The sequence below is a fragment of the Phycodurus eques genome, chromosome 7 (assembly GCF_024500275.1).
Source record: "Phycodurus eques isolate BA_2022a chromosome 7, UOR_Pequ_1.1, whole genome shotgun sequence".
Lineage (NCBI taxonomy): Eukaryota > Metazoa > Chordata > Actinopteri > Syngnathiformes > Syngnathidae > Phycodurus > Phycodurus eques.
In genome coordinates, this window is record NC_084531.1 from 5,376,793 (window position 1) to 5,397,112 (window position 20,320).

Genomic DNA, 20,320 nt, shown 5'->3' on the forward strand with positions numbered 1-20,320 from the left:
AGTTCGACTTTGCAGTTCCTCTCGACGCCTGCGGGTGTCACCTTGTCCCAGCAATTGTTCCTATTCCCAGACAGTTGGTCCGGTGGAAAAATCTGGCCTTTGTTGCTTGGGAGTTCAGACTTCGAGGGTAGATATTAATTAGTTTAGGGTCCATGGGGAGCCTCCTTGGGGGCAGTCTCACAGCAGGGCCACTTGGAAGAATGCAGTTTATCGAGGTTGAATTGTGGTTCAACATAATTATTGAAGAAACAAACACACTGATGAGACAGGCCTGGACAAAAATTATGGTACCCTGAGAAAAGATTACAAATAACTTCATCATAGGGACATGTTCAAACAACGTGTATCCTCTAATTAGCATCACAGGTGTCTTCAAACTGATAACCAGTCAGTCGATCTATTTAAACAATGACATGTAATCCCTGTGCAGTTTGATGACATAGTGTATACCACACTGAACACTGAAAAGAGGAAGCAAAGGAGAGAGTTGTCTTACACGATTAGAAAGAAAATTAAAGACAACCACATGAAAAGTCATAGGTTATCAAACAAAAACTTTATTGGTAGTACTGTTCAGTATAACACAGTCACCCCAGGACATATCACAAGTGTTCATTATTTCCCCGCTCACGCCAGCCCCATAAGCCCTTCCTTTTAAATGTGCCACTTGGAGCAACATCATTGTTACATCAGCACATTATGGGCCAGCAGTGCTGCACTAAGGAGGCCACTGATCAATGCCGCTGAGGTTCGGGCTCCTCCAGCACTATTATCGCTGTTGAAGGTGGTGTGAACAAAAGCCGGAGTCGTTTGCCCTCGACAGTGCCTCAGGTCTGTCCCCACACAGGCAGCATAGGCCATGGCGTGGGCGATGTAATTTTGTTCCTGGACGCCATGGAAGAGGTGGGCCATGGGTCCACGGGCCAGCACGGCCACATCCTCTCCACTGTGGGTAGCGGAGTCTGTGGGCACTGCTGAGAGCTGGACATACTCTTTAGTTTCTGTGGAAACAAAGTTGGGAATACACTGCTGTCCACAATAAGCAAAGAGGAGAGCAACATGAATTGATTAAATCGGTGTTTCCCAAACTTTATTGAGCCACGGCACACAATTTATATTTCAAAATTATATATATATTTCATATTTAATTTCATATATAATATTTCATGGCACACCACCAAACTAAAATGTCACAAAAAGTATATACAGTATGCTGAAATAATACTGATCTCATCTCAATGTATTCCCAAATTTTGATGATTTTCCGTGGCACACGTGATGATGTCTCATGGCACAAAGGTTGGGAATCACTGGATTAAATGACTGTAGTTTTACGCTAGCTCCAAGGGATAAATACTTGTACCAATACAGTTACAATTCATTGCATGGGGAATTTAATTACTTTCATCTTATGAGTTTATAAACTGATGTCCATCCATCCATTTTCCGTACTGCTTATCCTCACTAGTGTCGCGGACGTGCTGGAGCCTATCCCAGCTATCTTTGGGCAAGAGGCGGGGTTAACCCTGAACTGGTCGCCAGCCAATTGCAGGGCACATGTAAACAAACAAAGTGAAATTAAGGCAGCACAGCAGCCGAGTAGTTAGCGCAGCCACCTCATAGTTAGGTCTCGGGTTCATATCCGGCCTCCTTGTGTGGCGCTTGCATGTTCTCCTCGTGCCAGCGTGGGTTTTCTCCGATTTCCTTCCACAGTCCAAAAGCATGCATGGTAGGTTAACCAAAGACTCTAAATTGTCCTTAGGTGTGAATGTGAGTGTAAATGGTTGTTTGTTTTTATGTGCCCTGTGATTGGCTGGCGACCAGTTCAGGGTGTACCCCTCTTCTCGCCCAAGTCAGATTCAAACTGGCTTTAATAAACTAAAATTGTCATGAGCCACGGTTGGAGCCTGGGTGGTGCTTTAGGTCATCTCGCCCTCTCTCTCCCCTCCCTCTCTTTCCAGCACCTTACTCGGCCACGCACCTGTCACCAATCAGCCCTCATCTCCACCTACATTTAAGCCTGCCTGATCCCAAAAATCCTTGCCAGAGTATTACAGCTTCTCCAGCGGTACAACGGGTCCCCAGTCTCCACGTAAGCTACACAATTCCTCGTCTCCTTTCTGACGTCTATGTTCTCAGTGTTCCCTCCCTGTTCCTTGCCAAGTGAATTCCTACTGCCACACCGCCAAGCCAGCCGCCTGCCCTCCTCACCATCTGCCACGCATTCTCTGCATCAACAACCCGCCAGCGCACCTCAAGGACCATCTACATTTCCCTTTTTCAATAAACTGTTAATCAAAACCTCTCAGCCTCCGCCTGCTCTTGGGTCCAGTCTCCATCCGTTCATGACAAAATAATCCTCTTAAATTTAAGATGAAAGTCAAGATTCCCATCACATCTGGTTTTATTTTGAATTCATTGTATAAAAGCAATGTGAGGGCTACTCAATGAATGAAGAGAATAATGCTAATATAAACAATTGATAATGAAAGAGGAAAATGTATTCAATTAAAGGGCAAAGGTATGACAGTGAAAAAAAACCTCACATGGAATATGGCAAACATATTTGTGTCATTTTGGCATTTTTTTCATAGCATTGTATTGTCACAAATGTCTGTCCTTGAAACAACTAAGCAGGCAAGAGAGGAATGCTACCGTGAGGTATGGAAGCAACAAATTGGATCTTACTTGTGTTGACATTGCGGATGTCGGGCCGTGTGCCATTGGTGATTTTGTGTCCAGGTCCATTTCCATACATAAGTGTGGTGTATGGCAACATATCTTTGGCCCACAATGGAGATTTCCCTGGAAAATACAAAAACATATTTGTGTCATGTCTCTTTGAAACATACCCATACTATATACATACACACACAGACACACAAACACACAGGTGCAGTCTCTGGTTCCCAAGTGTTCTGCCGGAGGTCGAAGGCTTGTTGGGTTAAACAGTCTTTTTCGCCAGATGAGCCATTAGCCTGGCGAGTCTCCTTGTTGATGAAGAGCTCAGGGCTTCACAAGCACATTAATCACTGATGCACCACCGGGAGGAGGAGGAGGAGGAGGATGATTCAGAGAAAGATGAGGAGGGTGAAACAGGAACAAAAGAGGAAAGAGCGACTACAAAGAGCACAACACAAACACTAAGGCTCCGTTAATATTAGCTTCAGAGGGCTGATGATGATATATATCTATAGGATACATGTATACTGTATATACAGTGCCACCAGAAAGTATTCACACTCCTTCATTTTTTCCACATTTTGCTGTTACAGACTTATTCTAAAGCTGATTTGAGTGTAGTTTTCTTTAAAAACAAAAAAATGAAAACAAATCTACACAAAATATCCCATAATGACAAAGAAAAACATTTTCAGACAGTTGTGCAAATGTATGGAAATGTAAACATTTAAACATAATGGGTACATAAGTATTCAGTATTAATATTTTGTTGAAGCACCTTTGGCAGGAATCACACCCTCATGTCTTCCTGGGTATGTCTCTACGAGCTTAGGACACCTGTTTTAGGGCATTTTCTCCCATTCTTCTCTGCAGACCTCTCAAGGTCAGTCAGGTTGCATGACCTGCGTCGGTGGACAGCCATTTTTAGGTCTTTCCAGAGATGTTCATTTTGATTCAAGTCTGGGCTCTGGCTGGGCCACTCAAGGACATTCACAGGCTGCTCCTGAACCCATTCCTTTGTCATCTTGGCTGTGGCCTTTGGGTCATTGTTGTGTTGGAAGGTGAATCAACACCCTAGTCTGAGTTCCAGCGCAATCTGGAGCAAGTTCTCTTGAACAATTTCTCTATATTTGGCAGATGTCATTTTACTCACCATGCAGACTAGTCGGCCAGTTCCTGCAGCAGAAAAACAGCCCCACAGCATGATGCTGCCACCACCATGCTTCACAGTAGGGATGGTGTTAGCCAGGTGATGAGCAGTGCCTCTTCTTCTCCAGATATGACGCTTGCAATTCTGGCCAAAAAGTTCTATTTTGGTTTCATCAGACCAGAGAATTTAGTTTCTGCAGAATAGAAATCCTTAAGGTTCCTTTCGGCAAACTCCAAGCGCGCTGTTATGTGCCTTTTAAAGAGAAGTGGCTTCTGTCTGGCCACTCTACCATAAAGGCCTGATTGATGGAGTGCGTTAGCTGTGGTTGACCTTCTGGAGGGGTCTCCTTTCTCTGCAAGGGAACACTGGAGCTCCGCCTGAGTGACCACAGGGTTCTTGTTCACCTCTTTGATCAAGGGCCTTTTCCCCCAGTTACTCAGCTCGGTCGGACGGCCAGATCTTGGAAGGGTCCTGGTGGTTCCAAACTTCAAATAATCGAGACCACAGCGCTTTTTGATAGGTAGAGAGAGAGAGAGAGAGAGAGAGAGAGAGAGAGAGAGAGAGAGAGAGAGAGAGAGAGAGAGAGAGAGAGAGACGAAAGGATTCCGACAGCAGTGACATAAGTCTACTGGGCACTGCCGCTAATGCTGGTGTGTGTTACCTTTTTATACAATTTTAAACAAATACATCATAATTAATTAGGCCGGTAGGCTCGCGACAGAGTTGATGGAATATAAACAGGGTTTGACATGAACCGTGTTGGTCAGCAGCCACAATTACTTTTTAAGTTTTCTCCATCCTCATACATTTGTCAACCAGGGTCTTTGGTGCCGAGTAAACTTTGTCATTCCTCAACTTTCTGATGAAACTTCTTCCTCATTGATGTACATCCATCAGCAGGATGGGTTGGGGGTGTGGGGGAGTTGGGGGCTTGGCTGCTGTGCAAAGGCCCATGTCAGAAATCCACCGCCTGCCACTGATATATACAGATATGCAAAGAAGCTATTTGCAACTAAAGTAGTAACTAAATTTCTCTTCCGAGAAAGAAAGGAGAACAAAGATAATTCAATTTCAGAAGCAAATATCATTTCCTCAACTTTTTTTTGCGTGTCAAGGTGTGATTTGAATGAGCTTCAAGTCACGTCTTAAAAATGGTCAGTTTGCTCTTGTTTAGGTTTGGAACACAGATATGGGATTCGATCAGTGACGTGCGATCAGGGTAGGCAAGTGAGGCAGACCCTCACTGCCCTCTGGCGGTCTTCCATTTCCACTGCATGTGAAAAGTAAATAAAACCTTATGATTACATTAAATTGTTCCATTTTAGTTCTATGGTCCGTGGTTTACATCAATTTTATTTTTCAATCCAATAATTTCAATTATTTCATCATTAAAATAGCTGAATTTTCATATTTTCCTGTTCAAATGCATAGGAAGTCACGTTGAGTCACCGCTCCCACGATGCTTCAAGAGACCACGCACACATCCATTCAGGAAGGCTGTGATTGGTCCGTGGCTTCACACAAGAGACATTGGTGTTTCCTCATTACATCGCCAATAATATACGTTTTATCACACATGTACTGCACTTACGGACGTTTAACAGACTGTCTAATATATTTAACGAAAGTGTGTGATATTTAGTCTTTCTTATCGACCAGAAAAGCCACTAAAAGTGCACAGTGGAGTCTGGTATGTACGGTGCCACAACCAGCATGTGGCAGTGTTAAGTTGAGCTTCATCGAGCTCCAGACGTCACGTGACGGTCAGTCAGGTATAAAATTCAACAAATAATCTTCTTTCTCACTGAAAATGCATTGGATCCATGACAGATTTTAAACCTCCAGGTAAATAAGAAAAATGACAGATTTGAAAGAAGAGGGAGGAAGTCAATAGTGAGGAAGCTTCTAGAAGAGATAAACAAGTGAGAATGGCTGATGGACTGAGCTGTGCTGAGAGAACATGAGTTAAAGAAAGATAGCTGTCAACAATGATAGCCACGGAAAAGGGGAGAGAAGAGAAGAGAGACATAGAGAAATTGTCGGACTAAAATAGAAAAGCTGCTGGCTGGGTGTTGTAATAGAAGGGGGTACAAACCAGAGGAAATGTCAAGCGACTGGGGGCAGAGAATCACTGGCAGGCAATACAATGAGTGTCATCACACACAAGCACACACACACTGATTACCGAATGTCACCTTAGGCTATTGTCAATATAAAGGGCTAGTAGGGTTTCTACACCGTTTAGATTCCCATTTGTGAATGTCTCGTCTTCTTACACAGACAACATTAATAATCTTACTCGCCTTCCCTACTCATTTGACCAATGAGCAGCAACTGATTATATTCGCTAAGATTAATGATTACCCAGAATACTTTGCCCTCGAAATGGGTATCCGTTGAAGGTAAATGGGTGGGAATGGTCAGCCATCACTATAGTGAGCGTTTCCTCCTCGTTGGTGAGTTCAAGGCCCTTGGCAATGGCGTGGTCGAACGCAACCGTCTCATGAAGTGCCATGTATGCTCGGCCATCGTGATGGGCCTGGTCAATGCGGCCCCCTGAGAACAGGCAGAGTTAAAGGTCAACTTGAAACAAAAAGGAGTTTGCGCTCTGAATGGTCAAATATTCTCCCAATTCCAATGAAGTTGCAGCCATAATGATTATTGGCTAAAAACAAGAAACTGTATAGTTAGACAGTTTTTCACTTTGAACATTAAAATATTTGTAGTGTATTCAATTAAATTTAGGTCGAACATGATTTGCAAATCATTGTATTCTGTTTTTATTTATCTTTAACACAACGTCCCAACTTCATTAGAATTGGGGTTGGATATTTTACTTAGTGCGGACACAGCGTGTATGTCTGTATGTACACAACATACATTCACGAAAAAAATAATACAGTATAGAGTGGAACCTCGATATAATGGACAAATTGGGGCGTAGGGGTCATCCGATATAGCCGATTGTCCATTACATTGAAGCAATTCTTTGAGCCCATATGCACCCATTTTACTGTCCAGGACAAAATGATTGTTTTGTAGGATTTTTTTTTGTGGCCTAAAACACCCAGTACAGGACAGTTATTTTTAATAAATATATTTTTAAAAAGTTTGAAAATGTTTAAATGTTTACAATTTTATCCAAACTTACCACACCAGTGTACTTGGTCATGGTGAGATTGTCGATGTAAAGTACTCATTAGAGGCGAGTCGCTTTAATGAGCCACAAGGAATTAGTGTGCTTCCTAGTTCCAAATCTTTTGCCAAAGGTGAACGGCTTGAAAAAAATAAACTTTTACGGTACCAAAAATAGCATGTTCCAGACTCCAAAGACTTGTTTTTTACTCCTCAGAGTTAATGCCGCAGCCGTGCCGCTCTCTCTCTCTCTGCTCTATGTACAATAGACAATAGATATAACCATCGTCACATGGCCGCTATGTCAGTGCCCCACATTCAACATGGCTGCCACATAGACACGGGAGGCACGTCTTTTGGAATTGGATCTAGTCTTTTTGTAGATATGTGTTCCGAAAATGCGGTACCATTTTCTGCCTGCATTGCACCACAGCGCCAGTAAACAACAGCAGCCAATTCTGGAGCTAACAGACTATGTCAACGGCATTCTAAATGACAAATGGAAACTATTTTTGGATGCATTGTTCAGTACCGATGGTCCGTTTTATTCTATATCCATTATATTGGGGTCCGTTTTATCGAGGTTCCATTGTAGTGATTGATTGCTGAATTACAGTGTGCTACTACTACTTGCCAAATCATTTAGTACACTTGCACAATTTAATAAGAACATTTTGCCTTTACAAGAATCATATTTTTTTGGGTTGAGGTAATTAATTAACAAAATGTTAATTATTGTGATTTTATAGTTATCAGGTTGTACAACTGCACTCCATCATAATGAAAGGTAGTCCTATCCTTTAGTTTAGTGAGATGAGAGGGTCATCATCGGGGGCAAGAGGGGGCACGGCCCGCTCAAAAAAAAAAAAACCCAAAAAAACGCTGTGCCCCCAAAAATCTAATCCACGCTACCTTCCTCAACTCCATCTCCTTCGGTTCGTGCTGTGCGTCAGCTGCCTGTGATCTACACCGAGGTTGTTCATTGTTAGATATAATACATTAAACCTTTATCAGACAAGTTACCATATTTGGTCACATTCGTAACACTGGCGTCCTGCTTTCCCATCCAGGAAAGGGAGGTCTCCATTCCAGCGGTCCACGTTCATCGGTGCCAGGCCCACCATGTATGGCGGAACAGACGGGTCGCTGACAGACACAGGATTCCCGCTCCGTCCTATTGCCCTGGAAAGAAGGTATGGCTCTCGACACGGATTTACAGCTGTGGGGGGGTTCCAAGAAGCTAGGGCCTCGGTTCATCGGTCCATTTGATGTTGACTCTGTGATCAATCCCCGCTGCTGTGAAGCGCAAACTGCCCTCTTCAGTCAAGGTCCATCCAGTTTTTTACATTTCTCTGCTCAAGCTTGCCTCCCCAACTCCGCTGTGCCAGCCATTCCTGTCTCCCCCACGTGTCATTGATGGTTACCCAGCCTACTCTGTTGAGGCAGTCTTAAATTCTAGCAGGAGGCGCAGGGATGTCCAGTATCTGATTGACTGCGTGGAGTATGGTCTGGAAGACCATCAATGAGTCCCCCGCTCCTGGATCCTGGATCCGTCGTTCATCCGTGACTTCCATTTGTTACACTTTCTAAGCCAGGTAGGCCACCAGGGGACATCCATTGAAGGCGGGGTACTGTCATGTTCCTGTTCAGTGCCGCGTTGTTTTCTTCAATTGTTTTGGAGATTGCTGGTGGCTGTGGCCTCCTGTCATGCACTCGCAGGCAATGTCAATCAAGGGAAATTAAAAACCTCGTGGTGTCGGAAAGGAGTCGTCGGATTATTGCTTTTTGCTTGCTGCCATCACTGTATTTTGTCTGACCGTGTTTTCCTGCCCGTACCAGTACGTCGTGGTGTTGTGTACACCTCTACTTGTAAGTACTTTTGTAATTCGGTTTATTGTTAATTGCTGTGTTTCTCTTATTGTACTCCTATGCGTTACTGTCTGCCCTCTTGTGTGATTTTTAGTTATTTCTCTGTTTTCCGTTTTGTTAATCACAGGACACCCTTCGGCCATTGTAGTTTCACATTTGCCTTTTTGTTCTTTTGTTTTCCTTTTTCAACATTCATACATATACCTCTTGTTAATACAATTTTTAAATTAACTTAAGTGTTGTCTGTGTTGGTATCGCACTCACTTAACACACACTCGTGACATTTTCCACTACGATGCGGTGCATTTCTAGAACTTGGAGCTTCACCATCATAAACTTACTGTTAAATTAATGTCTCTATTGGCAGCCACACAACATTGAAATACTTTTGTGTACAGTACATGTATTTCAGCAAGTAAATGTAAGGAAATTTTAAAATTGATAATTTTACTCTGCCTCCGCTTCTTACTGGAACGAGGAGAGGAAAGTCTTGAACTTTATGGTTGCTTCTATTTATACATGGGCTTGTTATTTTAAAGAAATGGAGAAGACAGAGTAGCACCATGAAGTCCCCAGGCGCCCACATCAGATTAAAGGAGCGATGGGTTAGGAGGCTGGGGGACGCTTCCGTGGGGAGCACACAGTCAACCAGCACACATACACGACACATACGCACACAGTCACACGTTACATCAAATGCATTGAGCAGAATGCAAACGTATTTGCAAGTCGCTGGATCCACCACAGGTACACTTTTGTATGTCACTGCGGATTCAGGGGGTTGTGCACAAAAAAGACCACCTTCAACTCTTAAATCAGTGATAGTGTTGCCCACATATAAATAAAAAGACATATTGATGTTTTAGCAAACATCTATTACAGTGATGCCCTTTGTGACTATTACTGTATAAGATCACTGTTTTCTATTTTTAGAAAGGCGTCACCTTTGGCATTTCACTATTCAAACTTTGCCTGCCTGATTAATTAGTTAGGATGAATCAAACGGTGCATGGACTGCTTGTCCTCACCTTCCACTAAAAGGAAAAAGCCTTTAGGGTTTTTCCTGAGGATGCGGAGGGCTTTTTCCGTGGTCTCAACGATGGATGGGTCCATGCTGGGGTCCCTCTCAGCTTCATATCGCAGATCACCTGGTTCAAACAGAGCTGCGGGAGAACAAAAGCACACCAACAAAACACGGCAGTGAGTGAAAGTCAAAATTTACCGCTTATCCTCACTAGGGTCGCGGGCTGCTGTAGCCTATCCCAGCTATCATCGGGTGGGAGGCGGGGTACACCCTGGAAGCGGTCGCCAGTCAATCGCAGGGCACATATAAACAAACAACCATTCGCGCACACATTCACACCCAAGGGCAATTTAGAGTCTTCAATCAACCTACCACGCGTGTTTTTGTGATGTGGGAGGAAACCGGAGTGCCTGGAGAAAACCCACGCAGGGACGGGGAGAACATGCAAACTCCACACAGGTGGGGCCGGGATTTGAACCCCGGTCCCCATAACTGTGAGGCAGATCTGCTAACCAGTCGCCCACAATGCCCGCGTTTTGTTTCTAAATCCATAAAATTTATTTGAAGTTAAGTGCGGAAAACATCCATTCCATCCATCCATTGTCAACACCGCTTATCCTGGTTAGGGTCGCGGGGCGCTGGAGCCTATCCCAGCTGACTTCAGGCGAAAGGCGGACTACACCCTGAACTGGTCGCCAGTCAGTCGCAGGGCACATATAGACACGGACAACCATTCGCACTCACATTCACACCGTCACTGAGTGGGAACTGATCCCACGCTGCCCGCACCAAAGTCAAGTGAGTGCACCACTACACCATCAGTGACTTTGCGGAAAACATGCAAAGACTTAAAACAATATTGTATATATATAGTTTGAATTTTCCTGATTTTGTGGGTGGGGCTTTCTGTTAAAGGAGTCAAAGACATAAAAATGAACTTTCACCTCTGCTGGCAGTAAAATAAAATATTGAAATAGTGTAAACAAAAACACTCACCCATGAGGTAATCTGTGGTTTCTGGGTTGACAGCATCAAAATCGGTTTTATTCCATACATAATGGGCTACCTATAGTATAAAAATAAAAATCACACAACATCACACTATCACAAAACTTTCTTTACTGCTTGAATCACACTCTGTCACAACACTTCTGTATTCTAAAGACGAGAATAAAATGCTGCCTCCGTCCACAAAAGTTTAATTGCTCTTTGCGAGCAAGTAAATATGGCAAAGCATAATTTCTATGTAAAAATTCAATACCCATTTCTTAAAAACAAAGATGTACTCCATGTAGCTACATTATAATTAAAGTAAAATACCAAAAAAAGAAAAAAAAATCAAACTAATCAAAATGAATAAATAGTAAGCAGATATATTTGTACATATGCATCGACAGACAGACAAATACGTATATGCTTTCGATGCTCCATACCACCGATTTCCTTTCCGATCCGATACACACTGTTAGACATTCCTGTAAATGCTACAGTTATTTACCACATACTGTACCTTCCAGTAAAATACTTTAAAGTTATTTTACCGAACTTAACTACAGTTTCTACTGCATCATGGGATGTTGACTGATTCAATTAAATATAGGTTGAACATGATTTGCAAATCATTGTATTCTGTTTTTATTTATGTTTAACACAACGTCCCAACTTCATTGAAATCGGGGCTGTAATTAATTAACAACATGTTAATTATTGTGATTGTATAGTTATCAGGTTGTAATTAATTACTGTTACGCATGACCTCATATGACTAAATAACCAGAAGTATCGGTATTTTAATTTGAAAATAAATTTTTGAGCATCAAGATTCAGAATCGAAGGTATCGATATTTCAGTATCGATCCGCACATCACAAGTAGATGTATTACCTTGCCTATTTTCTGGTTCTGCCATTCACTGATGAGGTTGCGTTTGTCTTGTCTTTTACCCCTGGATGAGTAGTCTCTGGGGTATTCTGGATCCTTGGTACCCCTGGGGGTCATGTACTTTCTCCCGCCACCAATGATCACCTGCAAGCATGTATACTCCATGAAGCAGGATATCATGAAACTGAATAAAATGTTTGGAATAATAGACATTCTCACATCTATGTCTGTGTTATTAAGCAGCTGAGAGGCAATGTCAGTGCAGCCATCTCTCTTGGCGGCAGCAGGCATGTCCGTGTCACTGTACCACTTCCTGCTGGCACTGTGGGCGTAGCTGGTGGCCGGGGTTGCATGTTGCACCCGTGTGGTTGTCACAATGCCGACAGACTTGCCTAAAAATATTCAGTAGTTTATCTTCAGTATCTCTCTGCCACTGCTACTTTTGCTCTTTGATGGCTTAAACCGCTATCACAATACTAATTTCTATTAGTCCATCTATGGAGATTCCCATTGTACGTTTGTATTAAGATAGCAGATTTACTGTATGTACGCTGAATGAATATTTATTATAAATAAAGCTTTAAACAAGGTCGATTTGGATAACTGTTAGTTATCTGCTGAACTTAACACTGCACGTTCTGGGAGGGCAGAATACATAAAAATACGAGAGAAAACCAAAACTGACAACCTTACTGTAGGAAATGAAAAAGTGGAAACAGCAGAAAGTAATAATAGTAATTAAAAAAAAATAATGCTGCTTTTGTCACAACAAAATATGTTTAGCAAAAATAATACGTGTTTTTGGCCAAATTAGATGAGCTGAATCTCAACACAATTATATATAATATACATAAGGAGGTGTGAAACAGTGGACAACTGGTTAGAGTGTCTGCCTCACAGTTCTGAGGACTGGGGTTCAATCTCCGGCCCCAACAAGGGGAGCATGTTCTCCCCGTGCCTGCGTGGGTTTTCTCCGGGCACTCCGGTTTCCTCCCACATGCCAAAAACATGCATGGTAGGTTGATTGAAGACTCTAAATTGCCCGTAGGTGTGAATGTGAGTGGGAATGGTTGTTTGTTTGTATGTGCCCTGCGATTGGCTGGCAACCAGTTCAGGGTGTACCCCGCCTCCTGCCCGATGACACCTGGGATAGGCTCCAGCACGCCCGCGACCCTAGTGAGGAGAAGCGGCTCAGAAAATGGATGGATGGATGGATGGATGGATACATAAGGAGGGGGTTTAGCCTTTCCTGTCATGGGTGTGTGTTGTTGTTTTCCCCCTGTCTCGTACACACCTGCTCCTGAGAGCATCTTCACCACCTGTGCCTCGTTCACCCTAATTACCCCTTGCATTTAACCTCGTGTGTCTCATTCTTTCTAGTCGCCAGTTCGTTGTACCTTGTCGTCACGTTCCGGCATTCCTTGTTTCCACGTCACAGACTCACAGTAAGACTAGACCCTGTTCCGATTATCGACCTCGCCTTTTTGCCTCACATTTTTGGATACTGTTGCCTTTTTTGGATTGCCTGCCTGTGTACCGACCACTGCCCGTATATTAAACCTCTCTTTTTGAAACTGCCGATTTGTTTTGGAGTCGTGCATTTTTGGGTCCTATCCTCTGTTCCGTTGATGACATTTCCCCAGTTTGAGGGTCCTTGAAGACCCCTGATGTAAACCATTAAAAAGATGATATTGTTATCGGTATCAGTTTGAGGAAGTAGCAAGTTATCGCTTATCGGTATCGGTGGCAAAAAAACTGTTATCGTGCATCCCTAGTTTTCATTACATATTCTTAATATCCTCACCTGCATCTTTGGCCCACTTCAGGATGGATGTGACTTCATTGCCCTTCTGACTCTTACAAACGCCATTTCGAGCTGCTGCGCTGACGCCAATGGTGTTCAGGTTGGTTTTTACCCCACATAGATAAGCAGTGGCTGTGGCAGCACTATCTGCAATCTGGAAGTCCACACTGTAGGTCTGCACAAAGCACAAGGAGCACGTTTAATCTAACACACTGCCAGCCAGCTTTTTCCTGTGCGGAGAGAAGCCATACATTCTGTTAAGGAAAACCCAACCTGATCTTGGTTGAGGTGAGTTGTCGTGAGGAAAAAAAGCTATCACATTTTCCTTCAGTGGCAAGCCAATTCAGTGCCTCTCCAACCTGAAAATCAGACCCCCCCCCCCCCCCCCCCCACGCCACCCAAATAAAGTGTTGGCCTTTTCACACTTTGGAACAAAGTTTGAAAGGTAAGCATATTTTTGGTCATATCATCATGGAATTTAATACCACAGCAAAACGTGTTATAAATGTTAAAAAATTTAATAAAAATGCGATTGGCTGGCGACCAGTTCAGTGTGTACCCCGCCTCTCGCCCGAAGATAGCTGGGATAGGCTCCAGCATGCCCGCGACCCTAGTGAGGATCAGCGGAACGGAAGATGAATGAATTAATGGCCTAAAAAATATTGCAGATGCTGATTGATCAATGGTTAGGGTAGTTACATTATGGTAATCAAAATGTATTATTACTGTAAATGTACATTATATGTAAATAAGCGGCACTGTAAGCACCTGGTTAGTGCATCTGCCTCACAGTTCTGAGGTCCTAGGTTTAAATCCTGCCCCGCCTGTGTGGAGTTTGCATGTTCTCCCCGTGCCTGAGTGTTTGTTTGTGTGGTACCTTAGCCAAGCCCACATGGGGGAAGGTGTCCATGGTCATCACTGTCTCCTCTCCTGTTTGGTTCTGCAGTTGTCCCTTGAGGATACGAGCTGCTGTATAGGTTGTGATTCCCATACCTAATGTGAACATGCATATACTGTAGTACAGTACATGCAGACTTTCTATTCATGTGGTTCTCTAAAGGAGTTGTACAACTTTACTGACAAGATAAAACAGTTTTTGTTTTCTTGTTTTTTTTTTTACACGATTTGGATTTTTCGATAAACGTTTAACAATTTTGGACACAATGGAATTCAATGAACCATCTGTACCCATTCAGAACGTGGTGTACTGTTACTGTGTACAACAGATTGGAACAGTCTATTTTGGACTTTTGCCACTTTGTGTGCAGCAACCTACCATCTCCGAGGAAAAACAAGATGTTTTTGGCCACATTGGTGTTCTGCTTCCTATTTAAAGCTGTTTGCAAAGTCTTCTTTGCCTGCGATCTCCAGAACTCTGCGTTCTCCTCTTCAACTGTGTAGGGGAATGAGTGAATCAAATTAGTTTCAATGATAGACAGCTTCTCTTTCATGAAAATGGCAGACTGAAACCCATTGTGCTTTTATGAGAATCCCACAGAGAATAAACATCAAACCAGAGCTGCCAACCTCTAAAAATTCACTTCCAGAACAATTTGCCCAAATTTGTCTGAATTTCCATATTTTCAAAACGTTGTCAAGAACATTACTTTGTGACAGTCATCATCATCATTGTTAATAAATTATGGCTTCAATATTTGTCATTTTATTGTTTTTATTACATCAACCTTGTAATGGCGGACACAGTTGTGGCCTGAATCTGTCAGGGCTGCTGTTTCAGCACCCTGAGTCCAGCCCGTGTGTGTGTGCGTGTGTGTGTGTGTGTGTGCGTGTGTGTGTGTTTGTGTGCGTGTGTGAGTGTGTCATGGGTGTTTTGCAGGGTTGATGTGTCGGAGTCTAGCAGCTGCACCTTGTCATGCTGAGTACTCCTGACTGCTCTTAAGACGCTGTGGGACTCCAACTCGTCGCCAGACTATAAACGCTCTACATCGAGTTCGTAGCCTAGCCACCTTGCCTATCTTTTTGCTTCCTGAAGACCTAGTGAGTTACCGCTACCTAATTCTTGTTCTTTGTCCCCAGTCTGCCATCTGCCCTTGCTCCCTGCAAACCAGTGCTCACCTCTTGCAGCCCACCGACAACACGGACCCCTACCCTGCCAGACCGGTCCTCGTTGGAACCCTGCCAATCCCGGATTTAGTTCTCAGAGTTCCTTTGCTGCAATCAACCTTTATTCACAAACTCACTTCTCTGCATCTGGGTCCAACTTGCAACCTGAATCCTGACAGAATCAAAGTACTAATATATGAGATTTGGATGTTCCATCATCAAAAATATCTATCTATGGATTAATTCGCAATTTGCCAATTCCGTTTTCAACCCTGGTAACAAAACAAAAAAAAGCAAGTCTCTTAAAGCAGATTAATTAGATCTCAAATGGCTAAATTAAAACTAGGCACTCTATTTTGAAAACAAACAAAACATTGCCGATAGAATGTATTGGATAGTTCATGTATGGACAATAGTTTTGATTTCCATTTTCTACAATGTATTTCTTGTACATCTTCTCTTGCATGCTATTTATATGACAGTGATATTTTTTTACATCCACAGTTGCTGCTGAAACAATGCAAATTCCCACCGTTGTGGGACTAATAAAGGTGAGCTTATTTTATATTACAATATTTCTTAATCATAATAATATACTTTTAAACTGCCCATGTTCGGAAGTGACGTGTGCAGTGATGTATTAATTAATTTCCGGTTCAGATACGGCATCCTGTGTAGATGTGTATTATATCATATTTATATCCCTAAACATGTATTAATTCGCCTGTTGTTGAAAGTTGGTTACGCTCCATGAAAATGTGGTTCCGGCCAGACCTTTGTGACAAGTGTATTGTATCACCAAATCACTTATTTCAATGTTTTGCGACTGCTTGCAACGATATCTTGGAAATTAGCTTTGACGTTGTCTTCGCCGATCAACTCCCCGTCCTCCCTTTGTGGCACTTGTAAGAAGCATGTTAAGAAGTACAGCTTATTTGGTTCCATGGAGGCGATGATCAGTGATTACAATGCGCTGACACCGGACGCAATGAGAAACTTCGCCTCCGCGCGGCATAATAAAATAACGTGCACCATGCAGCTGTTCAATGTGGACGCGCCGGTAATGTCAGACGCTGTTTTCTTTTTTCTCAACATCCGGAACAATCAGTGTTACGGCCGTAACAAGTCAACATCAGTGATTTCCGTAACAAAATACGGACATTCCGTAACATTTGGCAGCTCTGTCAAACTACAACCCCAAATCCAATGAAGTTGGGACGTTGTGTTAAACAAATAAAAACAGAATACAATGATCTGCAAATCATGTTCAAGGTATATTTAATTGAATACACGACAAAGACAAGATATTTAATGTTCAAACTGATCAACTTTATGGTTTTTAGCAAATAATCATTAACTTGGAATTTTATGGCTGCAACACGTTCCAAAAAAGCTGGGACAGGGTCATGATTACCACTGTATTACATCACCTTTTCTTTTAACAACATTCAATAAACGTTTGGGAAGTGAGGACACTAATTGTTGAAGCTTTGTAGGTGGAATTCTTTCCCATTCTTGCTTGATGTACAGCTTCAGCTGTTCAACACTCCGGGGTCTCCGTTGTCGTATTTTACGATTCATAATGCGCCACACATTTTCAATGGGAGACAGGACTGGACTGCAGGCTCCCCAGTCTAGTACACACACTCTTTTACTATGTAGCCACACTGTTGTAACACGTGCAGAATGTGGTTTGGCATTGTCTTGCTGAAATAAGCAGGGGTGTCCATGAAAAAGACGTTGCTCGGATGGCAGCATATGTTTATCCAAAACCTGTATGTACCTTTCAGCATTAATGGTGCCTTCACAGATGTTTTGCTTTACATAGTAGAGTTTCAAGTTGCACTTACGGATGTAACGCCAAACTGTATTTACTGACATTGGTATTCTGAAGCATTCATGAGCCCACGTGGTGATATCTTTTACACATTGATGTCAGTTTTTGATGCAGTGCCGCCTGCGGGATCGAAGGTCACGGGCATTCAATGTTGGTTTTTGGCCTTTCCGTTTACATGCAGTGATTTCTCCAGATTCTCTGAACCTTTTGATGATATTGTGGACCATAGATGATGAAATCCCTACATTTCTTGCAATTTTACATTGAGGAACATTGTCCTTAAACTGTTCGACTATTTTCTCACACACTTGTTCACAAAGAGGTGAACCTCGCCCCATCTTTGATTGTGAATGACTGAGCAACTCAGGAAAGCTCCTTTAATACCCAATCATGGCACCCACCTGTTCCCAATTAGCCTGTTCACCTGTGGTATGTTCTCAACAGGTGTTTGATGAGCATTCCTCAACTTTCTCAGTCTTTTTTGCCACCTGTCCCAGCTTTTTTGGAATGTGTTCCAGCCATAAAATTCTAAGTTAATTATTATTTGCTAAAAACAATAAGGTTTTTCAGTTTGAACATTAAATATCTTTGTAGTGTATTCAATTAAATATAGGTTGAACATGATTTGCAAATCATTGTATTCAGTTTTTATTTGTTTACCACAACGTCCCAACATCAGGGTGTACCCCGCCTCCTGCCCGAAGATAGCAGGGATAGGCTACAGCATGCCCGTGACCCTTGTGAGGATAAGTGGTACAGAAAATGGATGGATGGATGTAATTAATGAAAGAGTATCATTGATATTAATGGAAACAATGATTGTAGGTTTAACGGATGACAGAGATGCCGAGGAACAAAAGCAGAGCAGAATAAAATGGGAGGTGAGAGTAAATTTCAAATGAGAGTCAAGTCAAAACAGAACGATTTGGATCAGACTGAACATGTTCAGGCTACTGTAGAGAACAAATAGACAAAATGTGTGAAATAAAAATATATTGTAGTGTATTTTTAATACGGACTTAAAGAGACATTTCTTTCAGTATAGCAGGATGCCTGTAGAAGTGTTGCCTGCTTCAGAGATTTCTTTTTCAACTTTAAGCTTCAAAGAGGACAATTGCATTCCTGAGAACCAATCAGGCTTAAGGGCGGTACATACGAGAATGCCCACAGATGCGAGACTTATAAGGTTGTGTCCTAAAATTTCGGAAGGGGGGGGGGCTTATAGCTTACGCTTTCTCAGACCTGGAAATCCACATCAATATCAATGAAATATACTGTATAATGAAAGATAATATAAAGCTTGTTGTCAGAAATTGTATAAAAAATACACTTCATGCCTCTGGTGGCTGGAATAAACGCTATCTCATTGGTTTGGCATGGCTGCTTTAGAGTGCCTTGTGGGCTTTTACACGCTGCAACGAGGCACTCTTTCTTTCTCCCCTCCTCCCACTTCAGTCTTTCTCATCGTGTCGTTTGCGCACCCAAGGCCGACAATTAGGTGCTCGAAAGCGGCCAGACCAGCACGACGCACTGGTCCGTACGCTGGCTGTAAAGTCCGGCTTTTTTTGCCTTTTCTCCTCTTGTTTGCCCCTCCTCGTGTTTCTGCCTTTCTCACCATAGCAAGCACACACTCACGGTCGACAACGAGCCGTTCTAAAGGGGCTGCACCAGCGGACTATCCGAAGGGAAGATATATTTTGGGGGTGAAGGCATAGCTAACAGCACATCGCAATTGAGGTGGATAACAGCTGATGCGAACAAAGGTGCTCAAGTTAATATATAATCGGGTAGGGATGACTCATGCCAGATGCCCAAGTGTGTCACTGAGCGCTGTTTTAGTCTTGACTAAACAAAAAAATAATGAAAACTGAAATGGTGAATGCTTTATCTACACAATTTAGTACCACACAGTTCTTAGTATTTGCATGTTTTCAGCAGTTATATTAAAACAGGTGTAAGGTATTTAATTTACATCTGTAAATCCACTTTACAGGGTCTTCAAATTGGACTTCACTGCCACCATCACCTTGTATGACTGCAGTACAATATTTGTGTAACACAAAATGCACAGATATACAGTACTGCAGTGGCATGTGCATGAGTAAAAGCAGTTGAAATGTCTGTCTGCTGAAAACATTGACATCTGAAAGGAGTGAATGTTTTTATTTTAAAATATACTTAAATGTCAGTTGAGACCGTAGTAGTCAACTATCAGCATAATCACTTGTCAGTAGGAGTGAAAAGCAGTTGAAGTCTCAGTGAAACGGAGACTCCAAAGCAGCGAACGACATAACTGCCTGTATGACGTCTATAATTTTTTAAGATTTAATTTTGAATGACTTTTGTGGAGAAAGGTTTTTCAAGGCTTACCTTTGGCTGAGGTTTTTCCAACGACCACGAGCAGGAAAAGAGCCAACATGGACACTTTTGAAGGCTCCATGACTATTCTGTACCTGGAGGATTGATCCGCTAAACTTTTCGAGGATCACCTTCTGATATAAATATTGCTTACAATGTCCCATCACTTGCGATGTCATAAATGACCTTTGAGCCGCTCATTCATTTTAGGGGTCAGAGTGCAGTTTTTTTGTTGTCTTGGGAGCTGAAAACAAGTGATTATGTTTTCATAATTAGCTGACTTTTTATTAACTTGGAGGACTTATCAACAAAAGTCAAGCAATTAATAAAGGCAGTATATTTTTATGCAGTAGTAATAATCAATGTGTGCGTGCCTGCATGAGTGTGTTTGTGTGTGAGTGAGAGATGCGCCTAATCCTATCAGCTGGGTATTGACTGATAATGCAGCCCATGATTATGTAAGTGTCAGAAAGTCCATTGGCTCTCACAAACTATACATACCTGTGCAATGTAATGA

At 42.5% G+C, this 20,320-nt stretch overlaps 1 protein-coding gene across 1 annotated transcript; it reads right to left on the reverse strand.

The window, feature by feature from the left end:
- Window positions 1-684: 684 nt before the first annotated feature.
- On the reverse strand, window positions 685-19,885 carry alp3 (alkaline phosphatase 3). Its single transcript, XM_061681683.1, has 11 exons — window positions 19,816-19,885; window positions 14,821-14,937; window positions 14,422-14,537; window positions 13,545-13,719; window positions 11,960-12,132; window positions 11,744-11,884; window positions 10,857-10,926; window positions 9,865-9,999; window positions 6,197-6,388; window positions 2,689-2,805; window positions 685-1,001 (listed from the first exon to the last, which is right to left on the reverse strand). Exons 1-11 carry the CDS (start codon window positions 19,883-19,885, stop codon window positions 685-687), a joined length of 1,623 nt encoding a protein of 540 aa, XP_061537667.1.
- Window positions 19,886-20,320: the final 435 nt, after the last annotated feature.